Genomic DNA, 23,946 nt, shown 5'->3' with positions numbered 1-23,946 from the left:
CACAAAAGGATGCTAACTTAGTTAGCACGCCTAAAAGCCCCTTAGCACGCCTAAAGCCTTTTAGGACGCGCAAAGTTTAGCACGCTAAGTTAGCGCGCACAAAGTTTAGCACTGCGCGGTGCGTGCATAATGTCACACCGGGTGCGATGAAATCGTCGCACAGGGTGCGCCTAAACCGTTGCACCGGGTGCGCCCGAAACATTGCACTGTGCACAGTTGTGGCCACGCCTGGTGCGACGTTTTAGGCGCACCTCACCTTTCAAAGCGGAGTGACGACCGCGGAGCATGTGGGCTATGTCCTGAGGGGATATTTTCGTCTTTCCAAGCCAGTCTGCGCCTGTACATTGGCATGTAGCACCGCCCCCTACAGTGATGCTTGTCCTAGGTGGATTAGACATGCCAAATTGTCCTCTCAGAGAATTCTGGGAGACCAGGTATTTTTTGTGCTGGCTTTGTAACTCTCCGTACAAACATTCCACAGGGATCACCTGACAGGACTAAATATGTTGTCAGATTGTAAATCGGGGTGGGGAAAGATATTACAATGGGCAAACACTGACTAAAAAAATGATAAATGGATATTTGAAAAAAAATAAATCTATATAAGCAATTTTATCATTAATTAGTTTTGAATAGTGTTGAGAGAGGTAAAAATGTATTGCTGTTTTGTGTCCTGCAGGTGGCAATTTTCACCAGTTCTCTGTCATAGGGGAAGTGGGCGTAGTCAGAGCGAGGTGGTCTGTATGTAGCTTTATTATCATGGGATAGCAATACAGCGAGATCATCTCACACATCTCATCGTCTCACATTGGACAAGAAGCAAACAGAAAAAGAAACAGTGCCTCCTTGTGGACATTTAGCATAAACACAGTCCTAAGCTGTTGCAGGTATACAGTATAATCTAACAGTGGGGATTTGTCATCAGAGTGACACAAAATACACAGCGGTTTATCTTCTTGAAGCATGAACATATATTCTCTTTCTCACCTTCCAATGAATGTGTTCATGCAACTTTTCTCTTCTTGGACATTTTAGGGTTAACTGTTGATATTTCTAATCTCCGCTTGTTGAAGTACCAGCTGTGACACTGTGGAGTGGAAACACTGCACTGTAGATGTCACTTTGCGGGGCTCAAAATCCAGTGCATGTTGTTTATGTGCAATGTGTGCGCTAAGATAACATAACATAACATATACATAACATATTATCTAAGACAATTATACGCGGGTCACATAAAATGTTGAGGTGGGCAGGATTCTGTCAGCGGTATAGAATTTGACACCTATGGTCTAGCTGTTGCTACACTCAGGTGTATGTACAGAGGAGGACGCCACCTCATACCTAGTGCTTGGGAGTGCCCAGCGGTGGACACACACCCCTATGATTGGTAAGATCAGTCGGCTGTGTTGTGATTGGTTAGATCACTCTGCTGTGTTGTGAATAGTTAGATCACTCTGCTGTGTTGTGATTGGTTAGATCACTCTGCTGTGTTGTGATTGGTAAGATCACTCTGCTGTGTTGTGATTGGTTAGATCAGTCTGCTGTGTTGTGATCGGTGAGATCAGTCTGCTGTGTTGTGATCGGTGAGATCAGTCTGCTGTGTTGTGATCGGTTAGATCAGTCTGCTGTGTTGTGATTGGTAAGATCACTCTGCTGTGTTGTGATTGGTGAGATCAGTCTGCTGTGTTGTGATCGGTGAGATCAGTCTGTTGTGTTGTGATTGGTAAGATCACTCTGCTGTGTTGTGATTGGTTAGATCACTCTGCTGTGTTGTGATTGGTTAGATCAGTCAGCTGTGTTGTGATCCATTAGATCAGTCGGCTGTGTTGAGATCGGTGAGATCAGTCTGTTGTGTTGTGATTGGTAAGATCACTCTGCTGTGTTGTGATTGGTTAGATCACTCTGCTGTGTTGTGATCGGTGAGATCAATCTGCTGTGTTGTGATCGGTGAGATCAGTCTGTTGTGTTGTGATCGGTGAGATCAGTCTGCTGTGTTGTGATCAGTGAGATCAGTCTGCTGTGTTGTGATCGGTTAGATCAGTCTGCTGTGTTGTGATTTTTTAAGATCACTCTGCTATGTTGTGATTGGTTAGATCAGTCTGCTGTGTTGTGATTGGTGAGATCAATCTGCTGTGTTGTGATTGGTTAGATCAGTCAGCTGTGTTGTGATCCATTAGATCAGTCGGCTGTGTTGTGATATGTTAGATTAGTCTGCTGTGTTGTGATCTTTTAGATCAGTCTGCTGTGTTATGATCTGTTAGATCAGTCTGCACTATTGTGATTGGTTACACCAGTCTGCTGTGTTGTGATCTGTTAGATCAGTTTGCTGTGTTGTGATCTGTTAGATCAGTCTGCTGTGTTGTGATCGGTTTTAGATCAGTCTGCTGTGTTGTGATCTGTTAGATCTGTCTGCTGTGTTGTGATCGGTTAGATCAGTTTGCTGTGTTGTGATCGGTTAGATCAGTCTGCTGTGTTGTGATGTTAGATCACTCTGCTGTGTTGTGATCTGTTAGATCAGTCTGCTGTGTTGTGATCGGTTAGATCAGTCTGCTGTGTTGTGATGTTAGATCACTCTGCTGTGTTGTGATCTGTTAGATCAGTCTGCTGTGTTGTGATCGGTTAGATCAGTTTGCTGCATTGTGATCTGTTAGATCAGTCTGCTGTGTTGTGATCGGTTAGATCAGTCTGCTGTGTTGTGATGTTAGATCACTCTGCTGTGTTGTGATCGGTTAGATCAGTCTGCTGTGTTGTGATCTGTTAGATCAGTCTGCTGTGTTGTGATCGGTTAGATCAGTCAGCTGTGTTGTGATCGGAGTGCTTTTTTAACATCTGTGTTTTATAGGGAGAAACAACAGCATTAGAATCTCCATGAAATAATTCTCGCTCACTGCACAGAATTAAGTGAATAAAAAGAAAAAAAAAGGGGGGGGATGAGACGTGTCCTCGTTCTCATACATTATAATGAGGCTTTTACAGCTTGTGGATCCTACAGATGATATATATAATGTATGTGTACATTAAAATAGCAGAATAGATGTCTGCAGAATCTCTACACACCGCCTGTCTCATATATTCCAACATGTATGAAATGCAGCACTGCTGTGACGTCTGCTGCCATAACTCATGTCAGCTTTATGGGGGAGCAAGACTGCCATCTACTGGCTGCACAATGGACTGGCCCTTTATCTACTTCGTATTAATGTATCCATTTATGGGTTTGTTTTGTTGTTTCTGATATAGTTTTTCGCTTTCATTTTATTTATTTTAATGATTTTACGATATACAAAATATATTTCAGATACAGAGCAAATTCCAGGCAAGTATAAGAAGCAATCATGTTTATTCATAGTAATACGAGTGACTTCTGCTAATAATTCTCATGTCACTGAATGCGAAAAATAACAGCCTCAACAGGACAGTATTGAATAATTTTTTGGGTACTTACGTATTATCCCGTCTGGAAAGTTGGGCAGCTTTTTGTTAAAATTCCGCTTGATCCCCTAGCCAGATCTAATCATTTTTGTAAAGATGAAAGTCCCAGGTTTCCTTTGCACTGGGTCTCGAGTCAATGCAATACTCCATTCCCAAGTTAGGAGGGGGGTTTTGGGGGACGGGTGTCCAGGGGTGTATCTGGGTAATATAGCACCCATAGCAAACACTGACATCACCTGCCAGCAGTAAAAATGTCACCATGTGATAAATGTCAGAATGTAAATCAGCGAGAGGAAAGATTTTACAATGGGCAAACACTGGCTAAATCATTCATACATAATTATTGTAAAAATGAAGCACTTTTTTATTACAATATTTTCACTGGAGTTCCTCTTTAACTGTCAGTGTTCAATGCTGGCTCCATTCTGCAATCTTCCTCCCATACACAGGTCCCATGTAGTTACCGGTGTAATGTGGGCCCCTGTGTGACATTGCCCATGTTACACCGGAACTAGCAGTGTGGAGATTGAGCCAGCGGCGGACACTGACAGGTAATGTTTTTATGAATGGGACACCATGGGGGGCACATTTTACACTATGGGGCAGCACTGGGGATTTTGCTGCGTTCCTCGCTCGTCCCAATATGGCACGCCATTACCACCGCACACCCGTACGAGCATGTTTGCCCCGACATCTTGCAGCATGCCCGATCGATACACGCGATTGCATCGTCAATCAGGTGTGCTCTTGGCAGCACCGATCTTCATCCGATTCGATTATAATAATCCAAACGGATGGTCGTTCAGCCGCCAAGTCACCTGATGTGTGGCCACCTCTAATGTCTACATACAAGAGCAAATAAACGTACTAGATAAATAATTGTATTAATTGTAGATCTAATCCTAAATAGTACTTTCCTGCAGCCCCATATTCTTTATTTTGGTTTTAGGGGTTGACAATCTGGGCCTGAAGTTTGAATCAGCTATAATGTTACATGCACATTACTGCTGTTTATTCAGCTCCCACAAGGAGAAATGATGACCTATTGAACTTTTCATCCCAATCCTGCAACCATAAGTGGCACAGATGCATTATGATGTCAAATTAGTTTCCAGTAGAGCTGCCACTGCAGTCCCACTGGAGAGATAAAGCACTTGTTTTTTAACACTTGCAATGAGAAAATGAAAAGGAAACGCAGGCAAATTGGCATAAATTCACCAAGCATTACCGTATTCGGTAATGCTGAAAACAGCTGATTGTACCAAGCACTTAGGAAAGTGTCAATTCATCAAAGCTGGTACCACATGAAAAGCTACAATTACCGAGCAGTGAGGTAAATTACTGGGCAAATGTCAATTCATCAAGATAAGGCCCCTTTTCGACGAACTGTTGAGCTGTGTGCTCAGCAAGCAGTTACCAGGCAGCAGTAAGCAGTTATCATGCAGGAATAAGCAGTTACCAGGCAGCAGTGAGCAGTTGTGAGAGTTCAAGAGGCATTTCACTGCCTAACAACAGTTTGTGGAAAAGAGGCCTTATCTTGATGAATTGACATTTTCTCCTCTCTCGAAATCAGTGCGGGACTCACAAAACTCACAGAAGCAGAGGCGATTCCCTATGACTGACAGGAGCAGAAGCCAATAGGAACAGCGCTTGTCTCCTGAAAGTGATTTTGATTGGACCCGAAGCCTGCTTTTCTACCCCCCAGGCAGCGAGCAGAGAGCGATAGAACAAAGGATGCTTCGTCTGCCTCCCTTCAGCACTTTAACCTTCTCCGTTCCTGTTTGAAGATCCAGAGTAGCTAGTGGGGAAATCACGTAAGCAGGGCATGTTTAAAGCTTCTTGGAAGTTCATCTAAGCTGTGGCAAAGAAATAAAATATTAAAGTGAACCCGAGGTGAGAGGGATATGGAGGCTGCCATATTTGTTTCCTTTTAAACACTACCAGTTGCCTGGCAGCCCTGCTGATCTATTTGGCTGCAGCAGTGTCTGAATTACACCAGAAACAAGCATGCAGCTAATCCTGTCAGTTCTGACAATATTGTCAGAAACACCTGATCTGCTGCATGCTTGTTCAGGGTCTCTGGCTGAAAGTATTAGAGGCAGAGGATCAGCAGGACAGCCAGGCAACTAGTATTGATTAAAAGGAAATAAACATGACAGCTTCCATATAACTCTCACCTCGGGTTCCCTTTAAGAAAGACTAATTGTCACACTCACCGTCTTCCGCGGGGCTCTCGGGTGCGCTCTCTAGCGCAAAGTATTGCACGCGTCTGCGCATGCATAGTGCTGCGCGCGCATGAGCAAAGTGTTGCGCGCGCATGCGCAAAGTATTGCGCGCGCTCTGCGCATGCGCAGGGCGCTAATTTCGGCGCCAATGCACACTATAAAAGCAGCACTGCTCCTAACTGCAGTGCTGCTCGTTCTGACAGCTTGGCTAGCCTGTTGGTGAACTGTTGTCCCTGCCTTGCTATTAATCTGATCTGATCTCCTGTTGTGACCTTGGCCTGTGCCTCCAACTAGTGCTGATCTCCGCCTGCCCCAACCTTTGGCTCTGCTTTCTAGATTACCGCTGTCTGCTGCCTGCCCTGACCCTTGGCTTGTGACCCCGACCTCCGTTGTCTGCTGCCTGCCCTGACCCTTGGCTTGTGACCCCGACCTACGCTGAACTCTATTTACCCTGGACCTCTGGCTTTCGTCTGACCACGCTTTCTCCACAATTGGTGTCTCTGTTCTCCCGACCACTCGCTGAGGTAATCCCAGTAGTGACCTGGTAGGGCACTAGGCAGCGAAGTTCCACACTCCCCTCCTGGGGGTGTGGTCCTACACTCCCCTCAAGGGTGTGTGGGTGAAGACCTGTGGTCACCTAGACTCCACTACTGGGTAACGCCTCTTCCTTCGTGGGAAGGTTAATAGGGACTGAAGAGAAGTTCTAGTCAGTCCTAACACTAATGGAGACTAATAGAGAGATTTAGAGCAAGCAGAGGCAGTATAACAAAACATGTACATCTAAAGGTATGTCAGGATGCCTCTAACTATGTAATGCTGTCCGTGCACAGAGAACAGGTGTAACAACACAGACAACTCACACTCTTCTGCTGTTACCGACAACTGGGCTTCGGGAAATTACAGAACTTCTACCGCACCTTTGAAAATATGGATAAATAAGCACACAAAAGTCTAAAATACTGAAAGCAGTATTTTCCCGACTTGTTTTTTGTTTATCAACAGCCTCGAGGAATTGACTATTATTGAATTGAATTTAATGATGTGTACACACTTGAAAGATTAATGACAGATCACAGACCAATGTTACCCCCTTCCGTGTAGTATGAGAGCCATACCTACACAGTCTATTCTATTGAGCTGAACTCCCCATCAGATAAAAATCTTTGCAAGATGCTGCACACATGCAACAGATCAGTATCTGCAAAAGATCTGTTCCTGCAAAATGCATTCATAGTCTATGAGATCTGCAGATCCTCATACACACCTTTGTTTAACAGTCATTCATCTGCATATCAATCTGACAATCATCTGCAGATCTGAAAATCCATCCTGGTGGATCTGATCTGCAGATGAATGTCTGTTAAACAAGGTGTGTATGAGGATCTGCAGATATCATAGACTATGAATGCATTTTGCAGGAACGGATCTTTTGCAGGAACAGATCTTTTGCAGATACTTATCTGTTGAATGTGTACAGCATCTGTGTGTGCAGCATCTTGCAAAGCGTTTTATCTGATGGGGAGTTCAGCTCCATAGAATAGACTGTGTAGAGTATGGCTCTTATACTACATGGAAGGGGGTAAAATTGGTCTGTGATCTTTCATTAATCTTTCAAGTGTGTATGTAGCATCACTATCGCAGTTTTCATATGACCCAGATAATGATTGTAAATTTTTCTCTTCTCTCAAAAAATTCCAGCCCACGTTTCCGGAATCACTTCAGTTCTTCTGAGTTCTCCAGCCTTAGAAAATCAATATTCCATTATAATCCTTTGTATGACACTCTACAGCAACCCGTTACAATAATACTGACTATTATTTCTCAGTCCTCGACACACACATGCAGTGCGCTCTTTTCATCTTCCGCCGCTGTCCAGGCAGGCACATATTTGATAGTATTTGAAAATCACCGGTTATGGATACTGAATGCATGTTTAAATACAGCTCGTGCGAATATCTGATTCTGTCTTTAGAAAAGCCGGTAATCGGCTGTGCAGCAGTACGCAAACAGGGTGGGGAAGGAGGGGCCAGCAGAGGGGGGCGGGGAAATTCAGCTCTATTGTACTGACGCTGTTACTGATCATTGGCTTTCAGGAAGAGAGGCAAAAATAGTGGAATCTGGTAGAAGTGACACAGATGTAGACTCTGCATTGCTGAATGAAGTACTCTGGCCTCATCTATGCCTAAGGCTGCTTTCACAGTGGGACGTTACAGGCGCACGTTAGTGCAGCCTATAACGCAGCCCCACCGCACAGCAATGAAAAATCAATGGGCTGTTCACAGTGCCCACGTTGCGTTACAGTGTAACGCTGCGCCATAATATAACGTACTGCATGCAGTACTTTGTAAGCGGCAGAGCCGCGTTAGACTGTTTGCACATGCTCAGCAAAGTTGGGGAGGAGCGGAGAGCAGCCAGGCACATGGTTAATTAATATTCACTGCACTCAGTGAGGTGCAGTGTTTACTTCCTGGAGCGGCCACTCTGTGCGGCGATTGGCCGGGCGGGACCACGTGATGCCGCATGCGTCCAAGAGTACGCATCACGGCATCACGGACGCCAGAGTGAGCTGCACAACGCGGCTCACTCTGACGCCCACAGCAGAGAGCACCAGGCGTTGCGTTAGGGGCACGTTATGCGACCATAACGTCCCCTAAAACGCAACGTCCTGGTGTGAAACCAGCCTAAAGGTAGCCACACACCATACAATTAAAAGATCCTGTCCTGTTTTTTTTCGATTTTTGGAGATTAAAAATGTTGGAAATTTAAGACCAACTTTATCAAGAATTGTATGGTGTGTGATGGATTGTCAATTACATGATGTACAGTTCCAACCAGGGCTGGAACCCACTAGAGTGATTTATTTTTTTTTGAGCATTTAAGCTGCTTCCACACTAAGACGTTACAGGCGCACGTTAGTGCAGCCTGTAACGCTCCCACAACGCACAGCAATGTAACACAAGTGGGCTGTTCACACAGCCCACGTTGCGTTACATGTAAAGCTGCACGTTGTCGGGAAGGTGCAGCATGCTACGGCGTTAGAGCGGCTTTAGCCTCGTTAGACTGTTTGCACATGCTCAGTGGGGGGCAGAGAGGAGGCGGGGAGATGCCGCTACAGTAGCCGCGTACATGGCTACTTAATATGCACTGCACTGGCGGCCGCTGATTGGCCGGCGGGACCACGTGAGGCGGAGTGTCTCGCTCCGCATCACGTGGTCCCGCCGGCCAATCAGCGCCACCCTGGGAGACCTTTTGCGGATAGAGCCGCCTAACGTGGCTCACTCTACCGTCCTCTCCCGCACCACCATGCGTTGCGTTAGGGGCACGTTATGCGACCATAAAGTCCCCTAAAAAGCAACGTCTTGGTGTGTAAGTAGCCTAAGGCCTAGAACCCACTACAAAACGCCGTTGCTAATCGCAATCACTAGTATGAGTGGTTTGTAAGCAATTTCATGATTGTTTTTGGTAGCGATTTTAAAAAGTGTAAGGTTTTTGCCAGCTATTGTGTAGCGATTAGCGTTTTTAATTCTGATTGGTCCTTTCGATTCATTTTAATTTTTTTTACAGTGTGCAGTAACTTCAAAACGTTAGCAAAATCGCTCTGTGTAGGTTTTGATGAACGATAATGCCAGCGATTGTATACTTTACAGTGCAGAATCGCTAACCGTTATCTGGCTTGCAGTCACTGCCATGTATCCCCTTCTCTTATTTCTCTCTGCTTCAAACACAATAGGGCAGTGATGGCTAACCTTGGCACTCCAGCTGTGGTGGAACTACAAGTCCCATGAGGCATTGCAATTTGCAATACTCTGACAGGCAGCTCTAAGCATAACTCAGGGAGGCAGAGGCATGATGAGATTTGTAGTTTTGTCACAGGTGGTTGACCAGCACTGCAATGGGGGAATGATAGCTGAGTGAGTTGTGAGCCCCCTCCTACACTGCGCCCTGAGGCTGGAGCCTCTCTCGCCTCTGCCCTGCTCCCCTCCTACACTGTGCCCTGAGGCTGGAGCATGTATTTTATGAATGGGGCCCGTGGTCCACAGCATGCGTAAAGTTTGCCCAGGCTTGCCCTAGGGGCATTTTTTTTTACTCCATGGTCACTTTAAAAAGCACACGAAGCTATGTGGACAACAAGGGTCGTGCATTTTAATTTGTGAATTATTATTCCTGCTGCCTGGACTTCAAAACTCTAAAGGTGGGTACACACATCAGATAAAAGTCTTTGGAAAATGAAAGATCTCAGACCAATTTTATCCACTTTCATGTATGAGAGCAAAACCTACACAGTCTATTCTATTGAGCTGATCTCCCCATCAGATAAAAATGTTTGCAAGATGCTGCACACACAGATGATGTACAGAAAGATCAGTATCTGCAAAAGATCTGTTCCTGCAAAATGCATTCATAGTCTATGATATCTGCAGCTCTCATAGCTTGTTTTACGGACTTGTTTAACGGACATTTATCTGCAGATCAGACAATTATCTGCAGATCCAAAGATCCATCCTGGTGGATCTGATCTGCAGATGAATGTCTGTTAACCTTCCTGGCGGTAAGCCCGAGCTGAGCTCGGGCTATGCCGCCGGAAGGCACCGCTCAGGCCCCGCTGGGCCGATTTGCATAATTTTTTTTTGCTGCACGCAGCTAGCACTTTGCTAGCTGCGTGCAGTGCCCGATCGCCGCCGCTACCCGCCGATCCGCCGCTATCCGTCGCGCCGCAGCTGCCCCCCCCCCCCAGACCCCGTGCGCTGCCTGGCCAATCAGTGCCAGGCAGCTCTATGGGGTGGATAGGAATCCCCTTTGACGTCATGACGTCAGTGACGTCATCCCGCCCCGTCGCCATGGCGACGGGGAAGCCCTCCAGGAGATCCCGTTCTTTGAACGGGATCTCCTGATCGCCGGCGGCGATCGGAGGGGCTGGGGGGATGCCGCTGAGCAGCAGCTATCATGTAGCGAGACTTTGTCTCGCTACATGAAAAAAAAAATTTTTTAAAAAAAGATTTGCTGCCCCCTGGCGATTTTTTAGCAAACCGCCAGGAGGGTTAAACAAGGTGTGTATGAGATCTGCAGATAACATAGACTATAAATGCATTTTGCAGGAACGGATCTTTTGCACGAACTGATCTTTTGCAGGAATGGATCTTTTGCAGACACTGATCTGTTGCATGTGTACAGCATCTTTGTGTGCAGCATCTTGCAAAGATTTTTATCTGTTGGGGAGTTCAGCTCCATAGAAAAGACTGTAGAGTATGGCTCTCATGCTACATAGAAGGGGGTAAAATTGGTCTGTGATCTTTCATTTTCCAAAGACTTTTATCTGATGTGTGTACCCACCTTAAGACTTTGTCCACATCTAAAATCGCAAACGCAAGCGTTTTGCAATTTTGTGCGTGAGTTTTTTATTTTTTTAGGGCCTCCCGGCGCTTGCCTGCTCGCTCTGATTTTAAGCGCTTTTCTAAAGTGCTTTTGCAGAGCGATTTTTTTTTTTCTATTCATTCCCTGACACAAGTCAGGAAGTGAACTCTTTGAAGCGGAAAAGAATAAATACAATGTATTTATTCTTAAAACCGCGAACGCTGCATAAAGCGATTTTGTGAGCGTTTAGCGCTCTCCCTATACCTTCCACTGTAGCAAAATCCCCCAAAAATAGTACAGGCTACGCTTTGCGCGAAACGCACTGATATGTACCTTCTCATAGAGAATCATTGCGCAAGCGTTTTGTGGGCGATTTTGAAAAAAAGCTGAAACCGTGAATGAGCCCTAACGGCGCTGGCAGACAGGTCCTCTTTGGCCTCCGCCACTTTCGCCAGCATCTCTCCCAGGGCGCCTGATCAAAGCTGATTTGCAATTCTCCGGCTAATCAGATAGCAGTGGGGAATAGCGGTGATTCTGGGCCGCGTGTGCAGCGCTCTATAGGGGAACATGTGCAGCACAGTAATTGAATATAATGTGTTGCTGCCAGCCTGTACACAGGATCTGCCTCACTGCACAAATTGAAATTGCATCTGCAGACACAATATGCTGCAGCAGCCATGACTAATGTATAGAGAGGAGGCGGCTGGCACAGGTATCTGCAGTGGGCTCACGGGCCATACATTCACCCTGCTTCACTAGTCCACATCTAATTATTACTATTATTATTTTATTTATTTTTATACTGGTATATTTTTTCTTTGAACAAATCTACCTTCTGTATGTGCAGTTCTACAACTCACCTGTTCAGTCCTCTATTATGTGTATAACCTCATTGTTTATGCACTTGTGTATATACACTATGTATTATATATTGTGCAGCATCATGGACGATGCTGGTGCTATAGAAGCCATGACAATTAAAGTGTACCAGAGCTGGTATAAAGGAAACGTTTTATACATACCTGGGGCTTCCTCCAGCCCCATACGCACGGATCGCACCCACGCCGCCGTCCTCAGTCTTCCCGGAGCTCAGGAACCGGGTCCCTGTACTGCTGTCAGTCGGAGCCAGTCTGACGTAAGTGAAGTGCGCTGTTTGTGTATCTCTCCAGCAGCCGCTGGAGAGATACGTAGAGGGCGCACTTCTCCTGCGAAGACTGGCCCCGACTTGCTGAAGTGATGTGTCCCGGTATCGGAGCTGCGGGCAGCGGAGGACGGCAGCGTGAGAGCGATCTGTGCGTATGGGGATAGAGGAAGCCCCAGGTATGTATAGAATGTTTTCTTTAGAACATCCCTGATTTCCTTTGAAGGACAATTGAACTGAGAGGGATATGGAGGCTGACATATTTATTTCCTTTTAAACAATACCAGCTCTGACTTGGGCTACATGCTGTAGATAATATGCTGTGTTGGTTGGTAAGGGCAGGGTTGCCACCTCATCCCTTTAAATACCGGCCTATATAAATTATTCATGCCTTGTGGCTAGTTAGATGCAGTTTAGGCACTGATTATGTGTGAATAGCCCCAGAACCTGTATAACTTAGATGTGTCTGTATTTAAAGGGATGAGGTGGCAAGGCAACCCTGGGTGAGAGGTTTATTGATTTTGATATATCTACACTAATGTCTTGTCTGCTGTGCTCCTGACGATGCCCATATTCGGGCGAAACATGTTGTGTTTGACATGTATATAGTGCACCCCTGTTCACTTTTATGTTTATTATCTACATGACAGTCCAGTATCTGTGTTCATTTATATGTTAAGACATACTGGTGTAGGTGTAACTCTGCCCTGGCGACAAGTGCGTCTGTACAGTGCACAGGTGCTTAAAGAGAGTCTGAAGCGAGAATAAATCTCGCTTCAGACCTCATAGATAGCAGGGGCATGTGTGCCCCTGCTAAAACGCCGCTATCCCGCGGCTTAACGGGGGTCCCTTCACCCCCAAATCCCCTCGTTTCAGCGGGGGAGCGCTTCCTGGTTGGGGCAGGACTAACCGCCGCAGCCCTGCCCCACGCGCACCTGTCATCGCGTATCTCCGCCTCTCCCCCGCCCCTCTCAGTCTTCCTTCACTGACAGGGGCGGGGGAGAGGCGGCTGATAGATGCGACTGGAGGCAGGGCTACAGCTGTTAGCCCTGCCTCCAGGAAGCAATAAATCACGACCAAATCTACGACCAAGTATTGCGGGGGTGGGTTTGGGGGTGAAGGGACCCCCTTTTAGCGGCGCGATAGCGGCGGTTTAGCAGGGGCACGCATGCCCCTGCTAACTATGAGCTCTGAAGCGAGATTTATTCTCGCTTCAGAGTCTCTTTAAGCACACAGTTATTTACACAGACCGTATGCAAGGCGAGCTACACCCCACGCTGTAGTGACATTTAACGCGTGTTGGGGAATCAGCCAAGAACCTACTGTTTATGATTGTACCTTTACACCTACTTTGTGGTACTTTTTCAATTGCAAAGTGCTCAAAATTTGTATTAAACACAAGATGAAAAATTACCTCCTAGGAGAAAACTCTGGAGAAAAAGTTAATTGTATATGGGCCACAGTGAGTTACATAAGGTGTGCATGAAATAGGGGCGCGAGGAAAAATGGGCACCCAGTTTCATTAATAAAATTATCGTCAGTATCTACCGATATTCTTCATTGTTAAATTGTAAATACTGTAAATTATTGTAATAAAAGATCGGAATATAGTAACAATATTTTACAACAACTTAACCTAACCTTACTTTCCCACAGAACCCTCACCCCTCCGATCCCTAAACCCCTCCTCCTTCCTGACTCCTAACCCTAAACCCCTTTTCCGACGCTTAACCTTAAAATCCCCCTTCCTGATGCCTAACCCTAAATCTACTCTTAGTGATGCCTAACCCTAAAACCCCCCTTCCTGACGCCTAACCCTAAATCTCCCTTTTCTGACGCTTAACCATAAAACCCCCCCCTTCCTGATGACTTAATCTCCCCTTCCTATAAAATTTTCCCTTTAAAAAGAAATCCCTCCTCCTGATGCCTAACCCTAAAACGCCTCTTCCTGATGCCTAACCCAAAATCATCTCATTCTGATGCCTGACAATAAGACCCTCCTTCCTAACCTTATAATGTTCAAAACAAATTTCAAAACCATAATTTCCAAAAATGAAAAAATGTGTTCAACCACTTAAAGAGAGTCTGAAGCGAGAATAAATCTCGCTTCAGACCTCATAGATAGCAGGGACACGTGTGCCCCTGCTAAACCGCCGCTATCCCGCGGCTTAACGGGGGTCCCTTCACCCCCAAATCCCCTCGTTTCAGTGGGGGAGCGCTTCCTGGTTGGGGCAGGGCTTACCGCCGCAGCCCTGCCCCACGCGCGTCTGTCAGCGCGTATCTTCGCCTCTCCCCCGCCCCTCTCAGTCTTCCTTCACTGAGAGGGGCGGGGGAGAGGCGGCGATGCGCCGCTGATAGCCGCGACTGGAGGCAGGGCTGCAGCCGTTAGCCCTGCCTCCAGGAGCGACCAAGTCTGCGACCAAGTGTCGCAGTGGGGGGTTTGGGGGTGAAGGGACCCCCGTTTAGCGGCGCTATAGCGGCGGTTTAGCAGGGGCACACGTGCCCCTGCTAACTATGAGCTCTGAAGCGAGATTTATTCTCGCTTCAGAGTCTCTTTAAGCCCTCAGTCGTTTTCACTTTATGCATCCGAGCAATGTTCACCTCCCATTCATTAGCCTATAACTTTACCACTACTTATCACAATGAACTGATCTATATCTTGTTTTTTCCACCACCAATTAGGCTTTCTTTTGGGGGTAAATTTTGCTAAGAGCTACCGTACTGTAAATGCACTTTAACAGTAAGAATAAGAAAAAAACTGAAAAAAATCATTATTTCTCAGTTTTCGGCCATTATAGTTTTAAAATATTACATGCCTCCATTAAAACCCACGTATTGTATTTGCCCATTTGTCACGGTTATTTCACCGTTTAAATTATGTCTCTATCACAATGTATGGCGACAATATTTTATTTGGAAATAAAAGAGCATTGTTTCCATTTTGCATCCATCGCTATTTACAAGCTTATTAAAAAAAAAAATAGAAATATTTCATCTTTACATAGATATTTAAAAAGTTTACACCCTTAGGTAAATATTTATGTGGGTTTTTTATTGTAATGTTTTTGTTTTTTTTATTAAACATTTGATGTGGGTATTTTTGGGAGGGTGGGATGTAAATAGTGTTTGATTTGGGGAAATATTTGTGTATTGGAATTTTTTTTTCTTTTAGATGTAGTTTCACTTTTTGGCCACAAGACGGCAACCTTGAGTTTGTTTACATGACGTCACTGTAAGCTTACAATGTATGCTTAGAGGGACATAGGAGTCAGAGAAGCTGTCGCTTTTTCTGCAGGGGAGAGTAATCAGTGATCGGGCACCATAGCCCGATTCATTGATTCCTGGGCTAACGAATCCGCGGCCGGGAGCGCGCGTGCATGTCCTCCTTGACGTTTTTATATGTCAAGGAGGACAAAGTGGTTAAAACATTAAAAATATCAAAAATTATAATGTTCTTATTTTCAAAAAGATACATAAATTAACATTGTAATTTTCAAAACGATAATTATTGTGCACCCAAACTTCTGCTTTGGGCGCCTAATAATAGCCGATATTTACAGGAAAATCAAATCGTCCATTAGCTGCTGTTCGCCCACATTTCCTGCTTCCTGAATAAGGGCCTTGGGTTTTTGATTAAGATTGTGTTATTTTATTCTTGGAAATGAAGATAGACATGAATGTTTCTCCTAACCCTGATCTCTTCTCTCTTCCAGCCACGGGGAGCAGTGTGGCCAGTGATCCTCTCCTCTACACCTTCCTGTTGATATTTCATCAGCTTGTGTTTCTGCTCTTCAGCCACTGATGGACCATTTTTGTGAACCTTTCCTCAACCAACCAAACAGCCCACTGGAACTTGTCCAAATCCCCTCCTCCCTCTCCCCCTCCCCCCTTTTATGAAAGCTGCAAATTTATGAAAGGACAGGCAAAAGACTGATAGAAGCATGGCAGACACTTCACAGTAAATACTACAAAACAGAAAAATACGGAAAAAAAAAAAAAGGAAAGTATTTTTGGAGAACTTACACGAGAGTTGAAAGAATATATACAGAAAAGAATGGGAACTACCAAAATATTGCATCTAGTTAAAGAGAAGGAACTGGGAATCGTACAGAAGAAGTCTGGTGGAGAAGGCCCTGCTGCGTGCATGGCGTTTGCGATTTCCGATCGGAGTAACAGAATTCATAATTTATCAGGCATCTCCTATCCAAGATTGGCGGTCGTCGTTCTTTTTTTGCACGAACTGTTGAGCAATTATTTTTATGACAATCTGTAAATTTATTGTGTTTCAGAAACCTTCTCATGACGAAAAAAAAAACGACAACAATATTTTTCAGTAGGATGTGTGTAATGATTTTTTTTTGATTATTTTTTTTTTCTTTTTTGTTACACTTTATTTTTTATTAAATTATTTCATGTTGGTAAATTTTTGTTTTTTAATGTTCTTCCATTCTTTTCATATTTCTTCTTCTTTTAATTTTGGAAGGCACCTGTCAGACTTGTCATTATTCACCCGTCGATAATATTTATTTTTAAATAAAGGTTGGAAACAAGGTAAGATAACTTGTTTATAACAAATCAAAAACCCGTATTGTATAATGCTGAATAACAGTTGAATAAAAGAGTTTTGAAATAAAGAAATCGACAGGATTATCATTATCAGGACTGGACGCTCGTAATCAAGGTTAACTATTTTGCACTGTCAAGTTTACACAGTTAAAGGACAACTGACCCGAGAAGAATATGGAGACTGACATATTTATTTCCTTTTAAAGAGGAACTCTCGCGAAAATTTAAAACACATACAAATAAGAAGGTTTCTTCCCGAGTAAAATGAGCCATAAATTACTTCTCTCCTATGTTGCTGTCACTTACAGTAAGTAGTAGAAATCTGACATTGACAGGTTTGGGCTAGTCCATCTCTTCATAGGGGATTCTCAGCATGGCCTTTATTCTTTATAACGATGCTCCCTGAAAAAGATTTATACAAAGATGCTGACCAGCCTCCCTGCTCACCGTACACTTTTTTTGGCAGTTGGACGGAGCAACGGACATTCACTAAGTGCATTTTGAAAATAAAGAAATCCCTGTGAACCTCCCATAAGAAGATGGGCTAGTCCAAAACCTGTCGCTTCTGTCAGATTTCTACTGCCTACTGTAAGTGACAGCAACATAGGAGAAAAGTAATTTATGGCTCATTTTACTCCGGAAGAAACGTACTTCTTAATTGTATATGTTTACATATATTTTACATTTTAAGATTTTTGCGACACAGGTCCTTTAACCCATTCAGGTTCCGTCGTTTTCACGTGAGAAATGTTCACCTCCCAATCATTAGCCTATAACTTTATCACTACTTATCACAATGCACTGATCTATATCTTGTTTTTTTCCGCCACCAATTAGGCTTTCTTTGGGGGGTACATTTTGCTAAGAGCCACTTTACTGTAAATGCGGAAAAAATTCATTATTTCTCAGTTTTCAGCCATTATAGTTTTAAAATAATACATGCCTCCATAATTAAAACTCACGTATTGTATTTGCCCATATGTCCCGGTTATTACACCGTTAAAATGATGTCCCTATCACAATGTATGGCGACAATATTTTGTTTGGAAATAAAGGTGCATTTTTTCCGTTTTGCATCGATCACTATTTACAAGTTTAAAATAAAAAAAATATAGAAATATTTCATCTTTACATTGATATTTAAAAAGTTTAGACCCTTAGGTAAATATTTACATGTTTTTTTTTATTTTATTGTAATGGTTTTTTTTATGTATAGTAAAGATTTTATTTGGGTAGTTTTGGGAGGGTGGGAGGTAAACAATAGATTTATAATGTAAATGTGTGTTAATTTTGTTTTTGTTTTTTTTACAGGTGTAGTATTACTTTTTGGCCACAAGATGGCGGCCATGAGTTTGTTTACATGACGTCACTCTAAGCGTAACATACGCTTACAGTGACGCATCGGGAAGGGAACGGCCAGAAAAGGTGCAGCTTCCGAGAGAAGCTGTCGCTTTTTCAGCAGGGGAGAGGAATCAATGATTGGGCACCATAGCCCGATACATTGATTCCCTGGCTACCGAATCCGTGGCCGGGAGTGCGCGTGCACGCGCGCGATCGGCCGCGGGAGCGCGCATGGTTCCTGGACGTAGAAACTACGTCCAGGAACCAAAATAGGTTAAGCAATACCAGTTTCCTGGCTGTCCTGCTGATCCTCTGCCTCTAATACTTTTTTAGCCATAGAACCTGAACAAGCATGCAGCAGATCAGATGTTTTTGACATTATTGTTGGATCTGACAAGATTAGCTGCATGCTTGTTTCTGGTGTTATTCAGACACTACTGTAGCCAAATAGATCAGCAGGACTGCCAGACAACTGGTATTGTGTAAAAGGAAATAGATATGGCAGCCTGTATATCACTCTCACCACGAGTTCACTTTAAGTCAAACATCCAATCTGCATGCTTGTTCAGGGGCTATGACAAAGTATTAGCGACAGAGGATCAGCTTAGTAGCCAAGCAATGTGCATTGTTTAACCACTTGAGGACCACAGTGTTAAACCCCCCTAAAGACCAGGCCTTATTTTGTAAAATAGGCCACTGCAGCTTTAAGGCCAAGCTGCAGGGCCGCACAACACAGCACACAAGTGATTCCCCCCCCCCCCCTCCTTTTCTCCCCACCAACAGAGCTTTCTGTTGGTGGGGTCTGATTGCACCAAAGGCTTTTTTTTTTTTTTTATATAAATATTTTTTTTATTAACCTTTTCACTTCGAAGGATTTTTCCTCTTAAAAAACCAGATCAATTTTCACCCGTCAGCGCTCCTTCCATTCATTCATCTATAACTTTATTACTACTTATCACAAGGAAACAATCTATATCTTGTTTTTTGCCACTGATTAGGCTTTCTTTTGGGGGTACTTTTTGCTAACAATTATTTTATTCCAACCCTGCACAGAGTTGTGGCATTTTGCAGGGGTGTAGTTACTCGTCCCGGGGGAGGGGAAATGGTTAAAATTGTGTATTTTTTATTATTCCCGCATTGGCCACTCCTTCCCTCCCCTGCCAGCCTATCACTGTGATCGGCTGTCATAGGCTTCAGCCAATGGAGGGGACAGCCGTGTCACATGGCTGTCCCCAGTACAGTGCTGCACCAGATCGCAGCGCTGTATAAGCAAGCTTTATAGACTGCAGTTTCAACATCTAACAGTCTCCCGAGCAGCGATCGCCGCTCTGAGACTGAAGGTTCCGCTCCGTTCCGCCCATCAAGCAGGAGATGCGCATGATCTCCTGCAAAGCAGAGCCCCAGGACTTTACGCTGATCGGCGATAAGTGGCCCTGGGGCTGCCGCCGCGGCCACGCCCATCGGCTTGACGCGGTCGGCTAGTAGTTAAAAGGAAACTAATCTGGCAGCCGCCATAACTCTTTCAGGTCCTTTAAAGGGAACCTAAACTGAGAAAGAGTTGGATTTTTCCTTTTAAAATAATGCCAGTTGCCTGACTCTTCTGCTGATCCTCTGTCTCTAATACTTTTAGCCACAGCCCCTCAACAAGCATGCAGATCAGGTGCTCTGACTGAAGTCAGACTGGATTAGCTGCATGCTTGTTTCAGGTGTGTGATTTAGCCACTACTGCAGCCAAAGAGATCAGCAGGACTGCCAAGCAACTGGCATTGTTTAAAAAGAAACAACCGTTTCCCTCTAAGTTAAGGTTCCCTTTAAGAGCTGTCTGCACAACAAATACTAATATTATTATTGTTGAGGTTGATTTATATAGGATCATCATCTGTACAAAATTAAATGCAAGTACAACAGGTGCCTAAGGCCTGGTTCAATCTGGCTGTAAAAAACAGTCCATTCACGGAACGGAACGGATCCTAACCGATGCCAACGGACCCAATGTTAACCTATGGATCCTATTGGTCTTTTAGAAGGGATCCATTCCGCATGATCCGCTGAACGGACCTCAACTTTGGTTCTGCAGAAATTTTTCTGGACTGGCTGAGCCAGAGGCGTAGCTATGGGTGGGCAAGGGGGGTACACATGTCCCCGGGTGCAGCACTGTAAAGGGGCACAGAGCATGGCCACGGCACCCCCAAGTGAGTGAGAGGCAGCTTGCTGACTGCCAAAGTGCCCCTGCTTCTCTCCCTCCCTCTGCAGAGCAGTGCAGAAGTGTTAACAGCAGCAGAAGAAGGGGGGCACATCTGGCTAACTATAAGGGGCACATCTGGCTAACTATAAGGGGTACATCTGGCTATCTAAACGAGGGGAAGGGTGGCACATCTGGATATCTAAATGGGGGAGGGAGGCACATCTGGCTATCTACACAGCATTTGTACATTTGGCTCCACCCATGACCACACCCACATTCTGATGTGTGGCCATGCCCAATTTGTCCAGAGGAGGGCGCAAAAACTGACTTTGTCCCCGGGTGCTGAAACGCCCCGGGTGCTACGCCTCTGGGCTAAGCCCAGCAGAACGGAAACCTTAGATGAAGCCCTGCATTGTGGGCAGTGAGAAAACAGAAAGTTTCTTCACACTAGTGGAGAAACGGACCGTTTTAACCAGCAAAATCCACTTTGGGAGTGGGGGTCTGGAGGAGGGGAGGGGGTGGACACAGCAGAGGGAAAACGGAGTGAAAATTGATCCGTTTGCCACTAATTGCCAGTGTGAACTGGGCCTTATATTCAGGTGATCAACAGATATGGTCAATGAGATGCAAATCCTTTTGGATCGGGGTCAAATTTCATGCTGCTCAGAAATGGTCCAATCAAAATGGACAGGAAGAACATGTGACTGGCCCAATTCCAAGCCACATGCAATCTGCATGCAATCTGGACTCATAGACTGTCCCTGGTGGCAAACGACTTACAGCACACCTGAACTGAGAGGGATATGGGGGCTGCCATATTTATTTCCTTTTAAGCAATACCAGTTGCCTGACAGCCCAGCTGATCCTCTGCCTCTGATACTTTTAGCCATAGCCCCTGAACAAGCATGCAGCAGATCAGGGGTTTCTGACATTATTGTCAGATCTGACAAGATTAGCTGCTTGTTTCTGGAGTTGCTCAGACACTCCTGCAGCAAAAAAGATCAGCAGGGCTTGTGACCCCATTTGGTCCGATACTCTGGAGGGTGGGACTTCAGAACTGAAGAGCAGGAGAAGGAGATATTTAATAAAGGCTTTTCTGTAACCCTTTAGATGTGCATATCTATATACTGGAATACAGAAGAACTCCCTCTAGTGGCTGCAGTCTAAAGGGATGCCTGGGATGCACTGGACAGAAAAAAAATCCCTGAATCATGCACACAGACTCACAACTTTCTGCCTGACCTGCTCTACATCTGGTGTGACTTACAGCACGGCTTAGTGAATTTAAGCATGCTTTTTTCAGTGTATTACCAAACTTCTTCCACATGCGGGAAATCTTATCGAATTTGGAAAAAAAAAGTATAAAATACTTAAAGAGAATCTGAAGCCAGATTAAAAATGGCTTTTTAGCTTATATTCTACATGGGCATGCTTGCCCCTGCTAAAACGCCGCTTTCCAGCGGCATAACGAGGGGTCTTTACCCCCCAAATCCCCCCTGCTACCTCCGGGGAGCGCTTCCGTGTGAGGCGGGGCTATGAGCTGCAGCCCTGCCTCACATGCGTCTGTCAGCGGCGGATCTCCGCCTCTCCCCGCCCCTCTCAGCGAAGGCAGACTGAGAGGGGTGGGGGAGAGGCGGAGATCCGCCGCTGATAGGCGCATGTGAGGCAGAGCTGCAGCTCATAGCCCTGCCTCACACGGAAGCGCTCCCCGGAGGTAGCAGGGGGGATTTGGGGGGGTAAAGACCCCTCGTTATGCCGTGGGATAGTGGCGTTTTAGCAGGGGCAAACATGCCCCTGCTGAATATAAGGCGAAAAGCCATTTTTATTCTGGCTTCAGACTCTCTTTAATGCGGTATTTTACAGACCAAAATTATTTTCCCGAACTGCCCTTAGTGAATTGAGGCCTAAGTTTGCTGTTTTTTTATTTTTATTTTTTTGCTTTACATTTGCTTTATTGATCATGGAGTGAAGTCAGACTGACCTCTGGTGGCGGTGTGCTGGCAATGAGCTTGGCAAGGGCAGAAGAAGGAAGCAGCATACAGCCAATCAGACTACAAATGTTCTCTTGTTGGACACCAAAGTCATAGTGGGAAACATCTAAAAGCATGTCATCATCTGCAATACAGAAGACAGCACCAACACAACCTGTAGTTATATGGTAACAAAAAACTGCAGCAGCTTGAAGAAAAGATCTTAACTGGAGATATTCAATGAGTTGCAAATAATTTGGAATTGATGCAGGGATATGCAAATTTTGTATGCAAATTCATGCAGCTTGAAATGGACCAAAATAACTTTACCTCAGCAGGATTTGATTGGTTCATTTTCAAGCTGCATAAATTTACATACAAAATTTGCATAATGCTGCATCAATTCAAAATTATTTGCATCTCATTGACCATGCCTAATCTAAACCATTTCGCTTTGCTTATTTCTTGTTATTGTTATCACTTTGTGTCTCCTTTTGGTAAGTGAGACTATAATTACCATATCTTTCGGACTATAAGACCCTCCTGACCATAAGATGCACCTAGGTTTGGAGGACAAAAACCAGGGGGAAAAAAATACATACTAAACCTGGTGGAGATCCAATATGACGGGGCATCTTGTGGATTACCCCCTTGTACCTCTTGTGTCTCTGCCTCTGTACTCCTTGTGTCATCCTCTATGCCACTTTGTGTCTCCCTTGTGTCCTCTTCTATGCCCCTTTGTATCCCCCTTGTGTCCTGCTCTATGCCCCTTTGTATCTCCCTTGTGTTCTCCTCTATGCCCCTTTGTGTCCCCCTTGTGTTCTCCTCTATGCCCCTTTGTGTCCTCCTCTATGCCCCTCTGTGTCCCCCTTGTGTCCTCCTCTATGCCCCTTTGTGTCCCCCTGTGTCCTCCTCTATGCCCCTTTGTGTCCCCCTTGTGTCCTCCTCTATGCCCCTTTGTGTCCCCCTGTGTCCTCCTCTGCATGGGCACGGTACAGGGAGTCCCCGGCATTGCGGCAGGTTGGAGGTTGGTATTGGCAGTGTTCACAAGTCAGGAACTCCCTGCATTTGGACTATGAGGTGCAGTGACTTTTTCCCCCACTTTTGAAGGAGAAAAGTCTTATAGTGCAAAAAATACAGTAGGTACGGTATGTGTGTGTTACAACATCACAGGCTGGTGCTTTAGTGCAGATATAGAGATATTACTGTGGGGTAAAGAGCTATATAAATTGGTTTATTAAAAGAAAATTTTAAACAGAACTTTGAAGATACAAATTGCTTAGTATGTAATTTTTAGCCTTTTTTCTCTTTGAATTAAACTTTTACAAGTCAGCTTCTGCTTCCAGAGATCTGTGACTCTGGCAGGTGGAGCAGCTTTACCTGCTTGTTGCTCAGTGATCTTTGAAGGGAACCCGAGGTTAGAGGGATACGGAGGTTGCCTTATTTATCTCATTTTAAACAATACCAGTTGCCTGACTGTCCCCCTGATCCTCTGTCTCTAATATTTTTAGTCATCGACCCTGAACAAGCATTCTGATCAGATGCTCTGACCCAAGTCTGACTAGTTTACCTACATGCTTGTTTCAGGGTTGTGATCCAGACAATTGAAGTGAAGCCAGAAGATGAACGTGATTGCCAAACAACTGGTATTGTTTTAAAGGAATTAAATCTGTCAGGATCCATATCATTCTCACCTTGGGTTCACTTTAAAGTGTTCCAGGGGCAGCGGGGGGG

At 44.8% G+C, this 23,946-nt stretch overlaps 1 protein-coding gene across 2 annotated transcripts in view; it reads left to right on the top strand.

Annotated features, from left to right (window-relative positions):
• Nucleotides 1-16,767, top strand: part of VSTM2B (V-set and transmembrane domain containing 2B) — a 128,020-nt gene extending 111,253 nt beyond the window's left edge. For both annotated transcript variants that reach the window (XM_068259742.1, XM_068259741.1), the window contains exon 6: nt 15,864-16,767. In XM_068259742.1, the coding sequence (XP_068115843.1) occupies nt 15,864-15,952 (89 nt within the window). In that variant the 3' untranslated portion in view covers nt 15,953-16,767. The remainder of the gene's footprint in view (nt 1-15,863) is intronic.
• The last annotated feature ends 7,179 nt before the right edge of the window (nt 16,768-23,946 follow it).

Source organism: Hyperolius riggenbachi, chromosome 11, assembly GCF_040937935.1.
Source record: "Hyperolius riggenbachi isolate aHypRig1 chromosome 11, aHypRig1.pri, whole genome shotgun sequence".
NCBI lineage: Eukaryota > Metazoa > Chordata > Amphibia > Anura > Hyperoliidae > Hyperolius > Hyperolius riggenbachi.
The sequence above is the reverse complement of the archived record's forward strand: the minus strand, read 5'-3'. Positions and strand labels throughout refer to the sequence as shown.